The sequence below is a fragment of the Sebastes umbrosus genome, chromosome 15, assembly GCF_015220745.1.
Source record: "Sebastes umbrosus isolate fSebUmb1 chromosome 15, fSebUmb1.pri, whole genome shotgun sequence".
Taxonomy (NCBI): Eukaryota; Metazoa; Chordata; class Actinopteri; order Perciformes; family Sebastidae; genus Sebastes; species Sebastes umbrosus.
Genome location: NC_051283.1, coordinates 30843835 through 30859724, shown reverse-complemented (window position 1 = coordinate 30859724; position 15890 = coordinate 30843835). Strand labels below are relative to the sequence as shown.

Here is a 15890-nt window from a genome sequence, read left to right as displayed (position 1 = left end):
ATATTCTATTAAGCAGCTACCAACATAAAAATAAACTCCCATGTTCTGAACAAACACATTATATTACAAACACAAACAGAAAGTAACAGCAAACTTAACAAACTACTCAGTCCAGCACTCATGACTAGGCAGGAATGATGGGAAATGTAGTCCGTCGCTATGGTTACGATACTCTCAGCACTGGCAGAGGGCGCACTACAGCTGAGCAGACGGGGGTGTGGAGCGGCGTCTTCGTGGCTCAGACCTGCCGTGTGTCTTGCTCTCACTGACAGTAAACTTCATATACTGTGTATATACACTCACCGAACCATTTATTAGGTACACCTTTCTAGTACGGGTGGTCTTCATCTGCTTCAAGGTTGGACGTGTTGTGCGTTCAGAGATGGTATTCTGCATACCTTGGTTGTAACGAGTGGTTATTTGAGTTACTGTTGCCTTTCTATCATCTCCAACCACTCTGCCCATTCTCCTCTGACCTCTGACATCAACAAGGCATTTTCGTCCACACAACTGCCGCTCACTGGATCTGTTCTCTTGTTGGGACCATTCTCTGTAAACCCTAGAGATGGTTGTGCGTGAAAATCCCAGTAGATCAGCAGTTTTTGAAATACTCAGACCAGCCCGTCTGGCACCAACAACCATGCCACGGTCAAAGTCACTTAAATCCCCTTTCTTCCCCATTCTGATGCTCGGTTTGAACTTCAGCAAGTCGTCTTCACCACGTCTAGATGACGTAATGCATTGAGTTGCTGCCATGTGATTGGCTGATTAGCTATTTGTGTTAACAAGCAATTGAACAGGTGTGCCTAATAAAGTGGTCGGTGAGTGTATTTACACACATACATATAGAATGGTTACAGCCTCTTATCTCTCCATCTACCTACATTTGTATTTTAAGTGTAATAAATTTGACCAATAAAGAGACAAAACACACAATAAACAAAGTTAAAGATGAATTTGAATTCTTCTTCTGTTCATTATTTCATCACCTGCCACACTCCAGATCTCCATGACTTTCATGTAAAACCCCCAACTACATCACAACATGTCAATTCACTGTTAATTACACAGTCATTGCATTGTTATAAAGGATTGCCCAGAAATCCATTCATGTTTACAGAAAGCTAAGCGGGCTTATTGCAAAGCAGCTGAATGATTTTCTTCTGGTACTTATTAATTTTCTCATAGCTCACTGCTCTCTTCTAGCAGCAGCCTTTTGTTTCAGCTTTGCATCGGCATCTGTTTGAAGCTACTGAATCATTTGATCAAAGAGGATGTGAATAATATAATATCAGAATGTCATTTCTTTGTAGTGCATTACTTGAGATAAACGTGTTATTTGGTAGACCCTGAAGTGCAGCAACAAAACAACAAACATATTTTTTAAAAAGCAGCTTTTGCAGAAAACACAACTACACAACAGAAGAAAAAATTCATATCATAAATTGACAAAAGAGAACACAAAATTTCAGAAAACTCAACATACTGGAAAGGGTAGGTACCTGTTACCTTTGTCATTCTGGGAGGGGGGGGACAACGTGCAACAGATGCACTCAGAAAAAGCCGAGCACACCTTGCCCTTTTGTCTCTTTTTATTTGAGTGGCGTTGTAGCAGTCGATAAGAATGACAAAGATGGCACGCACCTCTCTTTTCTTTTATTGTGTCTTCTGAACGTTGTTGATTTCTGTGATTCTGTTTTGTTGGTTTGTGTGTTGTTCATTTGTTTTGTTAAATGCTGTATTTTGCACTTTGAGCCGTTTCACACAATAGCCTCAGTTAAGTGAAACTTGCTTATAGACCAAGTGAGATCAGTCGTTTAGTTTTCCTTTTTGTAGTCTAAAACTAATGGTTTTTCATTATTGAAAGTAGGGATGTCACGAGAACCAATACTTCGGTACCAAGTCGATGCCAAAATTCTTAAAACGTGACGGTACTCGTTTCCTACAGTACCGACGGTACCGTACGATGCCTGCAGGGTCCGAAAGGAACACCCGCCAAGCGCCACATGTGGCTTCTTCTGTCCTCTGCTCACACACACGACAGCGCCATGCAGCAGCGAGATCCAGAGATGCACAGATCCTCTATGTTCGAGAAGAGGATTCACTCGTGGGGGGGAAAACTGAACTGAACAAACTGATCAGAGATCCTCTATTGATTTGTTTGAGAAGATGATTCACTTCTATCTTTTGTTGCTTATTGCTAAATCTCTGAAAAGTGCTGTTTTGTTTTTTATATTGAACTCTGGACTCTGTATTTCCGGTGATTGTTATTGGGTTATTGGGACTCCCCGGATCCACTTTGTTTGAACCAATCCAACAGCATCCAATAAAGTTTCAGGAGAAAACCATGAAGAACTTTACTAATGTTACGCTACTGAGCACCAGTTGGATCCTGTTACTCTGCTGTTAAAATGACATTACATTTGGTGAAGAGCGCATATGGCCTGTTCAGGACTCAAGACCTGAGTTGGGACTTGAGTCACAGACTTGAGTCTTACTTGTGACTTGCAAAACAATGACTTGGTGCCACCTCTGGCAGCCTTTACCCAGTGAAATGTCACCTTGTCAGTGAATTTAAACTACTGCTTGCAGTCTGAGGATATATACAGACACATGTACACATTACATGTTTTTTTTACCGTGGTATCAAATTTGGTACGAGAATCGTGGAAATTCGTATCGACTACTAGATTTCTGGTATCGTGACATCCCTAATTGAAAGGAAGAAGAAGGAGACTTTAGCAGGAAAGCTAATGTGGGTTGTTGATCATTTCTGACTTTACTGCTCCATGCAAGATTTGATTGACTGTATTGAAATAAGGTCGCTATCCACTGTACGTAGACGGATACTGGAATGGACAAATTAATGCACAGCTAGGAGGCGCCATTATGAAACCAACAAATAGATATAAATGTCTCCCTTTTAGTTCTTGATTAAAGTATTTTAATTTGTTTTTATTAAAGGAGAACACAGGACGATGTACAGGGCAGATACAGTCTGTTATATATATTATATATATATATGTTTGCTGTAGCCAGGCCTGGAATTTCATCATTTTAGGGGCAAGGCCACTCGACGTGTGGTGTTGGCACAAAGGCCAGGGCGGCAAGGCTTAACTTAATTTAAGGGTTAATATCTATCTTAGAAGGAGAAGGTGCATCGCGCAACTCCGTCAAAAATAGATCTGCATGCTAACTCTGTCACGGACAGGAAACGTTATCGTATGGCGGTAACGTTGGGGTCGAGCCTCCGTGGTCAAACGGGCCGACGCTACGACTGTAGAGCACCCAGATACTGACATTTCTGTTCTCTGCATTGAAACGGCGCCGATGGAGCTGACCATGGATGGATAAAGAGAACGGAGCTGACGGGAGAGCTAGAGACCACCTTGGAGAAGTTAGAGGAAGTAAACACATGGGACTACGTCCGGTTTTCAAAATAAGGTGTTAACAAAGGGAACTGTATATACAAAATACATGGAAATAAGATTGATTGGATTATATTCACCAAAGTTAAAGTCCCTGGAAATGTATGATTCAGCTTTCCCCATGGCCTAGTTTTAGAAAAAGTTAAACCAAATCGCAATAAATCGTAATATTGTTTTGCAATATTTTGTAGAATCTCAATACATATCGAATCGGTATCCAAGTATCGCGATAGTATCGTCCCAGCCCTGCTGTCCAGAGTGGCCGAGATAAGCTTCAACGGCCCCGATCGGCTCCGGCAGCCGAGGCTGCGCATGGTGTCACCTATCGTCATAAGTAGCCCGGTTTTCCAGCAGTTCATACCAGACTCTAAATCAAACCCACCACTGGTTATGTGCGCAGCGTTTCACTTGATGTTGCCCGATAATAATTCATTAAGGCCAGACGGAGGGGCCACGATGGCCGCCAATGAAATTGCTGCCCTGGCTGTAGCAAACAAAAATGGAATTTGATGAATCCAAACCAGCTGGACTTTAAGTTACTTTTCATCATGTATTACTTTAGTGAGGAACACCTATTAAAGGTTCATCGTTCTTCACTTCCGAACAGTTTCATGTGTACTAATGGTTTTCTGCTGGCTCATCAGATTTATCATAACCTCCTTTCTGCTTATTTTAATACATGTGAATTTAGCTGGTGTAAGACTACAGCTTATGATGTCATAAAACTGATGAAATGTTAATCAGGTTTCACATTTAGCAATATCAATGTTTGGGTGCAGGTGCAAGACAAATCAAACTTTGAGTCCAGACACGAAAAACTGTGAACGATCCTCATGCATACTATTTTACAAACAGTTTAAAACGTATCAGAGAGTAGTTTGTACCGCTACAGATCATATGAACTCGTATGTAAGCACTGACTATCTGTACAGCTGAAGGGCTCAGAAAACAGACAGAATTCTGTTTTAACAATGTACCTGTGTAATGACATTGTAATAACACATTGTGATTGAATACACAGGGCGCACAATGCCGAGGTTGGGGCCATATTTGACAGGTAATTACGCCACTACACAAACACTTTTCTTAAACCCCTCCTCTTGAAAGAAACACAGAAACCAAAGCTAAAAGTTGATGCTTTTAGGCTTTTCCGCAGCTTTGCAGAAGTCAGCCAAGATATTTACACCGATCAGCCATAACATTATGACCCCCTGCCTATTATTGAGTAGGTCCTCCTCCTGACCCGTGGAGGCCTGGACTCCACTAGACCTCTGAAGGTCTGCTGTGGTATCTGGCACCAAGCCATCAGTAGCAGATCCTTTAAGTCCTGTATAAGTTGCGAGGTGGGGCCTCCGTGGATCGGACTCGTTTGTCCAGCACATCCCACAGATGTTCCATCGGATCGAGATCTGGAAAATTTGGAGGCCGAGTCAACACCTCCAACTCGTCACCATCCACATGATGTAAAAGAAAACGTGATTCATCAGACCGGGCCACCTTCTTCCATCGCTCCGTGGTCCAGTTCTGATGCTCACGTGTCCGTTGTAGGCGCTTTTGGCGGTGGACACGGGGTCAGCACAGGGCACCCTGACCGGTCTGCGGCTACGCAGCCCCATACGCAACAACCTGCTCCTCACTGTGTGTTCTGACACTTTTCTGTCGGAACCAGCATTTACCCTTTCAGCAGTTTGAACTCCAGTAGCTCTTCTATTGGATCGGACAACACGGACCAGCCTTCGCTCCCCATGTGCATCAATGAGCCTTCCTTAGACCACTTTTGGTAGGTCCTGACTAGTGATGTTAATAATTAATTGTTTAACCGTTAACCGACATTAAGCATTTTAACCGATTAACGCTATCGGTTAAAACGGTTAAAAGAAATGTTGGAGCGGCTCGTCACTTTAAGGAGAAAAGCTGGTCCACCTTAACAGCCCACCTTAAGAGGCGGAGCCGGAGTTGCAGGATACAGGAGGTCGGCTCAGGTCTCTCCAGCTCGCTTGAGCGGAGCGGAGGAGTTGAACGCAGCATCGTAGCTGCTAAGTTAACGCTCCCGGGCGGTGAACTGGAGACTCCCATCAAAGAATATCTGTTGTGCTCCTGCAGCTGGAGTGAGGCAGAAATCGCTGCATGCGAGGCGCAAGTCTTGTTGGTTAACGGTTAATAATCGGTTAACGAGGGTCGGTTATCAGATAAGAACATTTTAAAAAACGAGCATCCCTAGTCGTGACCACTGCAGACCGGGAACATCCCAGAAGAGCTGCAGTTCTGGAGATGCTCTGACCCGGTCGTCTAGCCAGCACCATCTGGCCCTCGTCAAAGTGGCTCACATCCTTACGCTGGCACATTTCTTCTGCTTCCAACACAAAGTTCAAAGTTCAAAATGTTCACTTGCTGTCTAATATATCCCCCCCACTGCCAGGTACCATGGTAACGAGATAATCCATGTTATTCACTTCACCTGTTGGTGGTCTGAATGTTATGGCTGATCAGTGTATATATATATATTTTCTGAACAACATCCACTGAGAACTGTTTGACCGATCACTCAGTGAACTTTAGTGTTAAGGGTTAGATGATGATGACAAAGAGCAGTACTGTATTTTGAATTTGAATTCAGCACCGTATTCGGTAGCCTCGTCCAATCGCCTGCAGAATACTTTCTATCTTATACCCGTTGACGAAGCCTCTTCGAGTTCTTACCAAAAACAAATGATTGTTGAGCCTTGCCAGACCGTAATGAGCAAATCAAAATATGTGGGCTAGCTTTCCCAGGGCATTAATAGTTGGACAAAATACTGTATTACTCCCGTGCAGGACGCTGTTTTACACAGTCGGGTCAGAGTGTGTTTAGATGCTCTGACTTACCTTTGAGCCTTTTGGAGGTGGCATTGGCCCTCTTCAAACAATAACATACACTCTCGGTGCGTACCAAAAATCACTCATACTTTCCGACACTTTCTCAACTTAATATGAATAAAAACATGTCTTCATTGTGCTGGGTGTGTAGAATAAACCTAGATTTCACAATGCACTCTATTGTGGCAAATAAACTGTCTCTCATGGCCATCCCTTCTGTCCCCTCACTCGCTGGTCTGCACAGTCTCTGTCCTCTTTCATCCAAGTCATATTGCAGGCAGAAGAGCAGCAGCAGTTATAACAAGCCTCTTTAAGTCCAAACTGACATTCTATATATTATTACGTTACACATACGTGATGAAGCATGACAACTCGTTTGATTCAAAATGTATGGATACGTTTGTTTTATTCTATTTTTTGCCAGGTAAAATGTTTGTTTCTACCGGTTGCATGCATTGATCTTGAATAACAGGGCTTATCTTACTTTACTTTTAGGTTTCAAGTTGTGAAGCATTTTAAGAATGAATGTATGGCATTTAAAGTATTTTAAAGTACAACATCCAAACTCCCTTGCTCTGGCTCTTTCTTCATTCTTGCATCAACACTTTACATCTCAAGTAGAAAACGACTCGTCGGAGATGCTTGTGGATACAGTCGGCAGTTTTAATATTGAGGATTTTGACCAAACCTGTGGCCCACCCTAAACGTCTGGAATCCTTGAATTATATTAAACAAGGCATTAAATGTTTCCAAAAAGTCCCTGCAGAACCAGCAGTCCAGCCATGCCATAAGCAGCAGTAGTAGTAGTAGTAGTAAGTAGCTTAGACATTGAGAAGTGACCATACATAAGTGTGATTCTGGAGTCTGGTCCCTCTCTGTTGTTCTTACTCTCTCATTCTCTCCCTTTCCTCCTCTTGTTTTTATTGCCTTCTTCACTCTCTTTTCCATATCTTTTCTTCTCTCGTTCTTTCCCTCGCCTCCTCTCTCTTCCTTAATCTGGCATTGTCTCCAACTGGTATATCCCCCTCCTGCAACTCTGCTCCCCTCTCATCTCATCTCTGCAGGGTTTTGACAGAGCTTGTAAGCAAGATGAGAGACATGCAAATGGACAAGACGGAGCTCGGCTGCCTTCGAGCCATTATCCTCTTCAACCCAGGTATATATATATATATATATAGACGGGTGGGAGGTTGAGAATCACGAGGAGAATATCACGAAGGACACCAGATGAATGTGGACAAATTCAAGTCTGGAAAATTAGAAAGTCATTTAGAAATGGGGGAAACCTGTAAAAATGTGTGTCATTCCCGTATAGAGATGATGTACATGTTCTCTGTTCTCCTCTGAAGATGCTAAGGGTTTGTCCAACCCCAGTGAGGTGGAGCTCCTGAGGGAGCGGGTGTACGCATCTCTGGAGTCTTACTGCAAACAGAAATACCCCGATCAGCAGGGCAGGTGAGCTGTAACACACAGACATACTGAACAGTAAGACGTGAGGTTCAGTGGCAGCTGGTGACTCAAAGAAATGAGGAAAACCAACCCACAGTGTCATGTTATTTTATTTCTCTTATTTTGTACCTCCATTGTGTGTATGAGCTCAGAGCTGCTTGATATACTCTCTGTGCTCTCATATTCCTAATTACATTTTTCAGAATGTTTTATTCTGATTTTTTAATCTGGAAAGCGCTTAAGTTATGTAAATGATGATTATTATTATTATTATTATTACTACACTAGTTGCCTAGGTTACTTATCTTTACTTTCTTATGTAAAACGAAAAATGAAGCAGTAAAACAACGGCTTACATATAGGGATGCACCGATGCCACTTTTTTTCAGACCGAGTACAAGTACTTACATTTGGGTACTCGCCAATATACCGATACGAGTACCGATACGAGTACTTCTCTGTGCCAAAAGACCCTCGTTAACAGCCAGCTGGAGGGTGTGAGCGACACACGGAAGGCTGGGGAGTCCCACATACGAGGCGGTGCGCCGCGACCGGCTCTAGGTCGGCTTGGAAAGGCTCGGGGTGAAGGTGCTTCCTGGGACAAAGTGCTCGCTGCGTCCTCTCTCCCTGCTGGGGAGGGACAGGGCCCCCCTTGTCCCAGTGCGTCTGTCGACCGGGGCGGACTGTCCTCAGTGCGCACCGACCGTGTCGTGCCACCAGGGCGGGGCTTGGCCCACGTAAAAGGCGCCAGGGGTCTGCGGCGATGTCGGCAACCCACCCAACCCGTCCTGAAACACGGACCAAGGAGTCTAACGCCCGCACCGTCGGGGAGGTGGAGTGTGAGCGTGAGCGCGTGTGATAGGACCCGAAAGATGGTGACGAGAGGTTAACGTCACGCTGCCGTAAAGTGGTATCGGAGCTGTTTTGCGAGTACGAGTACATGAGCACAGTATCGGACCTGGTACCCGATACTGGTATCGGTATCGGTGCATCCCTACTTACAAGAATCACTGCAGCCTCAGGAGGTATTGTAATGTGTCACTAGAGGCCTGTCTGTAAACTGCTGCCCGTACAGCAGTCCGTTGCCCACACCGGGATCCTGGCCAGTCACAGACAAGCATGAAAAAAATGAAATGCATTGAATTGATGGAAAAGGTCCCGCCTCAAGGGAGGACGGGGACCTGCTGTCCTCCTCTACCCCCCCATGATGCCCACAACCACTTCTCACACACAGGCTGCCCTCCCCCCTCCGCCCTGCAGGTGTCACTGTTGAAACATTTTAACCATGAGATTTGGTAACGGTTTAACATCACACTGTAGCACAGAACAGCTGGTTGAAGGCTGGATATGATGCAGTGGTTTCCCTCCCAGAGCCTCGACAAAAGAAATCTACCAAAAAGATGCTTCATGCATGTTCTGAATGTTCAGTTTACACGAGTGACAGATCGATGGTAATGTTCTCACTCTACTCTCCTTCTCATCCTTCCCCTCGGCCGTCCAGGTTTGCGAAGCTCCTCCTCCGGCTCCCAGCGCTGCGCTCCATCGGTCTGAAGTGCCTGGAGCACCTGTTCTTCTTTAAACTGATCGGCGACACGCCCATCGACACCTTCCTGATGGAGATGCTAGAGGCGCCTCACCAGCTCACCTAGAGGAGCCAGGTTGGGTCCGGTCAGGATCTGATGCACACCAGGATTACCAACACATCACCCCATGTTGGGTCGTTAGCTCCTCTCGTTGGGCCTCACTTAAGCACCTGCTGGTTTTAATGCACCGGCTCTCACACCTGTACACACACAAACATACACACACATATTCCATTACACATGCAGATCTTAACTTGCATACATGAATTGACATAACTAATGCACAGATAACACGACTCTGAATGAACAGTATGCTAATACACACTCACACACCATCTTTTCCCATACTCAGTTTTCCACCAGAGGGGTTACGACTCAAAGAATATATCCCCTTTTTTATCACACATATACAGTAAAGGTCTTAATTTACAGTTAGCCTTCCGTGTTTCACATCTTCATCTCACAGTGGGTTCTTGCTTCTGCGTAACTGGTGTACTCCCCCTGTTTGAACTAGGGTTAGTTAGTTACACTGCTAGCGGCACCTCTTTATATTCTATCCATCACTAGTCGGTTAGTTATTCATGTTTGGTTTTAGCTTCAAATCAGGTGCGTTGCATTTCAATCAACTGTCCATCACCAAACCAATTCACTTCTTATTGGTCAGGAGGTGTCCTATAATGGACAGGCAGACGCACCCTGCCAGTGAGTTCATCCAATCTCCTAAAAAAATGTTTAAACATTTAATGCTTTTTTTTTTTTTTTTGTTGAATATTCATGCTGAAACTTGTTTGAGTTTCTATTTTGAAGTACTGTACTCATGAAATGAGAGCTTTTTTTCCAAGGCATTGAAATCCAGGAAAGGGGAGTGGGAGCACTTTGTTGAACAGACAGACTTTGTCCCTCCCACCCTGATGCGCACAGCGGGGCTTCGTAAGACAAGAAGAATGACTTGAATCTTTTTTTTTTTCTAGTTTCGATTTCATCCCTTTTCTCTATTTTGGCGGTTGGCATTTTAAACAGCTTGAGTCTCACAGGAAGTACAGCTTCATGCAAGACAAAAATTGTAGTTGTTTTTGTCTTTTCTCTCCCGTCGCTGGTGGTCATTTACGCACTTTTGTGAGTTGTAACTGTGTAAATGTTCCTGTTTCCTAGAAGTGACCATCTATTCTCAGACACCTAAGACGACCTTGAAGGTACTACGTGTAGGGTTTTCTCATTATTGCCGAATCAGACGTGATGATTTGTCATAGAACTTGCTAAATAATTGGCCACTTCCTGTACAGATGATAACCAGGTTTGGTCAGCCTCTGTTGGAGTTGTGTTGGGCATTGCTTTGTATTCAAGATGCTGCACTCGGTTCTCTCTGTTAGAACGAGGTGCGAAAAGCTGGATTTTTGTGCAACACAAAAAGCAGCAGCAGAGATGAGAAATGATTTGACAGTCGCAATAATGCAACATTTCATTTCCCGCGGTCATCAGTCAATATCAAATCTGGCTCATCTGCGATACTCTTGCAGCCCACCGCTCACGGATGAATACATGATTTGGTAAACAATGCACCGGTGTTTGAATTACTGTGTCGTGTTACTGTAATGCAATAATGAAATGAGTTAGTGCTATATAATGGGAATCCTACACCTACTACCTGCAACTTTGGAAACTTAAATTCAGTGTTTATTGGCTCAGTGCTTGCGACTTTTGTACAGTAGATGTAAATAATACAAGAGAAGAACACAGGAGTCCTCGTGCAGAAACAAAACGCCCGTTCACACTCATGTGAATGTGAATTATGTGGCTCCAACAAAACACTTTTCAAATCTCTATTTTGTTGCTGTTGAATCAACATTAGACTTAACCTCCTGTGTAAGGTCGTCACCATGACATTGAGCCCAGGGTCGAACCACACCTCACTGCTACTTTTGCACCAACTTCCGTTCCCCCGTTGTTCTCTGTAATCGATTGGCTGAATTTCGTCGACGACGGCGCTTGACATTTACTGCGATTGCAGTATTTTTGGGCGACCGAATCTGAGCTTTGCAGTGAAAAGTCCAATGCAGCTACCACATGATCAGGAGATAACACAGTAAACTATGAATTCTACACACGCTCAAAGGTGAGCAACACCGGGGTAAACAAAGATTTATTACCTTTTTTGATAGTATTTAAAAAAGAGTGTTGACATTGTGAGGTCTATTTTGCCTCATCAGTCGCCACGTTAGCAATTAGAAACGTACATCTTGCAGTATCATTCTACAGGGACGAGGCACAGCTGTCCTCTACCAGGTGCTAAATATGGTCTCTTAGTTTAAGACTTGCACATTTACATCAATGCAAACACAGTATGCAAGTACACAGGCAAACAGACTCATTGTTACTTTATGACCCCTAACTTCATTGCAGACTCCCAACTAAGGAAACAAAAAACACCAGCTAAGTGCTTGTACATATTGGGCTGTGTCTGATCCGTGTTTATCAGACACAGCCGGTGTCTTTTGTATTGAAGAAAGCAGTCAGGCCGGTGGTAGCAATGAAAGTAGAGCTAGTGAACAATGAGCTTCCTGCCCTGCGGACGGTCCAAATACTTCTCAGAGAGGATCCCATTTGATGTGGACTCGGAGGCTGACAGTTAGATGGCCTGTAAGACAGGTGGTTTTGTTTAACATGTCAGTAAGTTGGTCTGACCTTTAGAGTTTGGTGTTGTTTCAGTTTTTCTCCATGTGTTTGGCCAACTCCCACAAAGTAATCTCCAGATGTCCATTAATGTCCTACATGCAGAGAGAAGTCAGCCCCCTCGTGCACCAGTGCTGCCTCATTTACTGTAGGTGTAGTTCTTGTACTGCATATGATGCAGTACGATGCAGCGAAAAGGATTTTGTGGCCGCCGGACATTGTGATCTGGGTTGGAGCATAGCTATCCTGAGACAGTTGTGGCTGTGGAATGAAGGTTGTGAGTGCAACCCCCCAGAGAATCAGGCTGACTCCAGGATGTGTGCTCATCTTCTGTCTCTGTCTCTGCAGGATTCCTCTGTTGAATGTTTAAGCTTGCTGCTACTGCGTCGTGTTAATATCTGGAGATGGGAATGATGATTACACAATCAGTCAAGTGCTGGAGGAACCACTAGTTGTAAAAAAAAAAATCAAAGTCAAATCCACAGCGGACTGAAGAAATGCCAAACTTTGTTGATGATTCATCAAAAAGCAAAAATATGCAACTTGTATATCGTGGTAGACAGTCGTCATGTGCATTGTGTTTCTGGCATCTGCAAACTGTAGCTCGGTCTGTTACATCAGTTCATATTAATTGGCAGTGAAATGATTTCCCATTCCTCCATATGTCAGCTATGCCTTTTAAGTTTTGCCATTTCTATATTTCTTAACATTTTGCTATGAGCGTAGGTCATTTACAGGATGATATACACATGTTTAAGAGAGTCAGCGCAGGCTCTGTGTGCTGATCAAGCAGACTGTTTTAGAAAGAGCTGGTGGTTGAGTGTTTCATTTTTTTATGTGTGGCCACATGTGCTTTTCTGCACACGTGTAACGAATCTGTCTGCAGCTACGCCTTTTCACTGGCAGATACTCTATAGCTTTGGCGGTGATGTGCTGAGCACTGTTAAATTGGTTTGTTGAGAAAAATAATCAAAGGATGCACAGAGGAAAAGGAGCGTGAGCCAGAGGGGCGATGAAGTGGCGTGTTGACCTGATGATTTATCAACGGCCTCCTCCCCTTCCTCCGCTTCGCCCCGTCTCCACTGCTTTACTTTAAACTTAACAGAATGCTGATTCACTCACCCACGTGGGCTGAAGATGACCGGGCTTTGCATCGGGACGGACTTCTATATAAATAATCCTCTGATTCTTGGACTGTTTGAAAAAGGATGTGAAGCTTTTCGGTGGGGGACATCGGAGCACCGGAGAGCTGTAAGGAAGGGATCCGTGCCGCGTGTCCCCTCTTTGCTTACTTTACTTGACGGCAGAGCAGCGGCGATCTGCGGTCGCCATCGGGAGACCGCCGGATCGCACCGCACCGCCCATTTGTCATTGCAACCGTGTGCACTCAAGGCAGACGCATGCTGTGACCTTTTGACTGTGTAGCAGTATTGTTGTCGCCATCTTTGTTACATTTTGAAATGACTCTCTTTCTGAACATTGATTGAAACGTTGATTAAATATGCTTTTTTTTTTTTTTTTAAATGGATCGCAGGCTGTGACTGAAGAATTGATCATTGTGTATAGACTAGATATCAGGGCGGGGTTTTCACCTATTGACACAGGCCCCCCTGGAGCCAAGGCCCATCCCACTCTGATCAATGAGGCAGTGTGTGCTACGCAGCCTTGAACCCAACACCCTCACTGGTTTATTTATCACTGCCAAGTTGTTTGCGGATGTGGCTGTTTTTTAAATGCCGGGCCGCTCAGTCCCCAGCGCTTGTTTGTCATGTATGTTGTATTATTGTGCAGCGCACTAAAGAGTGTGCGCTAACCTTGGCCCTGTGTAGTGCATACTAAAGAGAGAGGGGCCCTCATAGGAATGGAATGACAGCTCGTGTGGAGAGGGGAGGACTGGTCACTGGAGAGGGAAGTAGACCCCCTCTTGGTGCTCTAGCTGTGCATTGGTGCTTTTTTTTTTTATATATAGGGTCCCCTGGGCCTTAAAACGTCGGCTTTGGTTTCCAAGATACAGGGAAATGCAAATAAGGAATGATTAAACAAGGATAGCCCTCGCCCTGCTCTTCTTCAGATGCATTCATTTGGTTGTGGCCTGTACTACGAAGCTGGTTCAACATACCCAGGGTATCTTCTCGTCATCTGGCTTCACTAACCCTAACAACCGAGATCCAGCTGAGCGCTCCTACGACGCTGGTTATCAACTCGGTAAATCAACCCAGGGTTTCTCAGTCTGGGTGTGAGCACGTTCACTTGAAAGGAGCGGTGTTTGCAGCATCTGACCAATCAGAAACACGGACGAGTCTGCTGTCAGCAGAGCGGCACATTTTACAAACCAAGAGACACTATAATATTAGACAAATACCAAGAAGTTCAAAGCATAATCCAGACTAAAAGTTACAGTTGAAGCAGGAAGGACAGCTGGCAAAAGAAAAAAATGGCGATTTGTGAATGCGTAAAGTAAAGTAACAGATTTATTAAGTTAACGGCCTGAGAAGTCAGATCTAGTCGTCTAGACGTGGCTGTGATATTATAAAAAGCTTTCAGAATATAATGGATGAATAGACTACACTTCATTACGACCTTTGACATAAATGTGGCGTGTATGAGTATTTCAGCCGTCTCAGCTGCGTCCCCGACTCCGGCGGTGTGAAACGGACTTGAGGCCGACAGCCAGCTATCCTTTCTGCATTGTTTTCAGTTTGATCTGTGTTGTTTTTAGTCTGGATTAGGATTTAAACTTCTTGATTTACTGATTGGTCAGTAGGCGGTGCTTTCATACCAGTTGATCTCTTATCTGGAACCTGCAGGTTAGCTGTTCAGCATCAGTTACCATGGAGACTGAAAACCCTGGAGGGTTAACCCTGAGGTTACCTCGCTAACCCCAAATCCTGCTTCGTAGTCCAGGCCTCAGGTCTAGTGCAGCCTGTTTACTGAGTTAGAGTCATGTGTGGCTGTAGCTGGATAATACCAGCAATAAAATAACCAAACCTTCAGAACGTGTGACTCTAATTGTAGACAAAGGTCCGCTAGACTCCACAGGATGTGGTTCCACAGAATCAACCTGATGGGAGGGATCAACAGAATATGAAGGAGGAGGAGGTTGTTGTCGTGTTTAAGGTCGGAGGAAATGTGGCGGGAAGGTCAGAGAGAGAAGGAGGGAAGAAAAGAAGGGCAGGGACGTAACGGACTCAGATCGGGCGTTGATTTGTCGATCAAGAAGAAAAAAAAAAACTATTTTCCGGTAGATCTAGAATCTTCCTTAATCGTCTACTCTTCACCATAAAAAACAAAAGAAATCACACTGTTTTATTTGTCTGGTTTCCTGTCTCCCTCTTCTCCCTCTTCTCCCAACGATGCGCTTCTTCTTTTGTTTATTACAAAGTATTAAACAAATACCAGAACTGTCAAATCAGAATGGAACCTGTCACTCTTATTCTTTCTCTTTCTCTTGTGTCTGTTCTTTGTCCTGTTTGTATCCGGCTCCATCGTACACATGGAGCTGACTATTGTGTGCTTTGGGGAATGAAAGAAGAAAATGAAAAATATGAATACCTTTTTCAGTCATTAATTCTGAATCTTGTTTCTGTTTGTTGTATCATGTCCGAGTAAAGGTTTTAATACTGTACGTCAAGTGTTTTGATTTATTATTTAAAACTCTTTGCACCATGTAAATGAAAAGTACTTTTAGTTACAGTAGTGAGACACGCCTTAAAACACACAGTGCACTTATTTCCTTTAGGCTCCACATAAAACTCCCACTCACTGTCCGTGAATTACAACTTGGCTCCCACTGGTGTCCTGGAGAAATGATGGCGAGCTCCTCAGTCCAGCAGGACCGCAGGGCCCCGGCTGACCGCTTGCGCCGCACTCCCGTCTTTCAAACTCTAGAGGGAGCACTGACCTC

General features: G+C 44.2%; 1 protein-coding gene across 7 annotated transcripts in view; it reads left to right on the top strand.

The window, feature by feature from the left end:
* Positions 1–15611, top strand: part of rxrba (retinoid x receptor, beta a) — a 32956-nt gene extending 17345 nt beyond the window's left edge. For 4 of the 7 annotated variants that reach the window (XM_037794656.1, XM_037794661.1, XM_037794660.1 and 1 more), the window contains 4 exons: positions 4450–4485; positions 7349–7440; positions 7634–7739; positions 9235–15611. In XM_037794656.1, the coding sequence (XP_037650584.1) occupies positions 4450–4485; positions 7349–7440; positions 7634–7739; positions 9235–9382 (382 nt within the window). In that variant the 3' untranslated portion in view covers positions 9383–15611. Of the gene's footprint in view, positions 1–1948; positions 2347–4449; positions 4486–7348; positions 7441–7633; positions 7740–9234 lie in introns of those variants that run through there. The other 3 variants (XM_037794662.1, XM_037794663.1, XM_037794664.1) reach the window with 2 other exon arrangements.
* Positions 15612–15890: the final 279 nt, after the last annotated feature.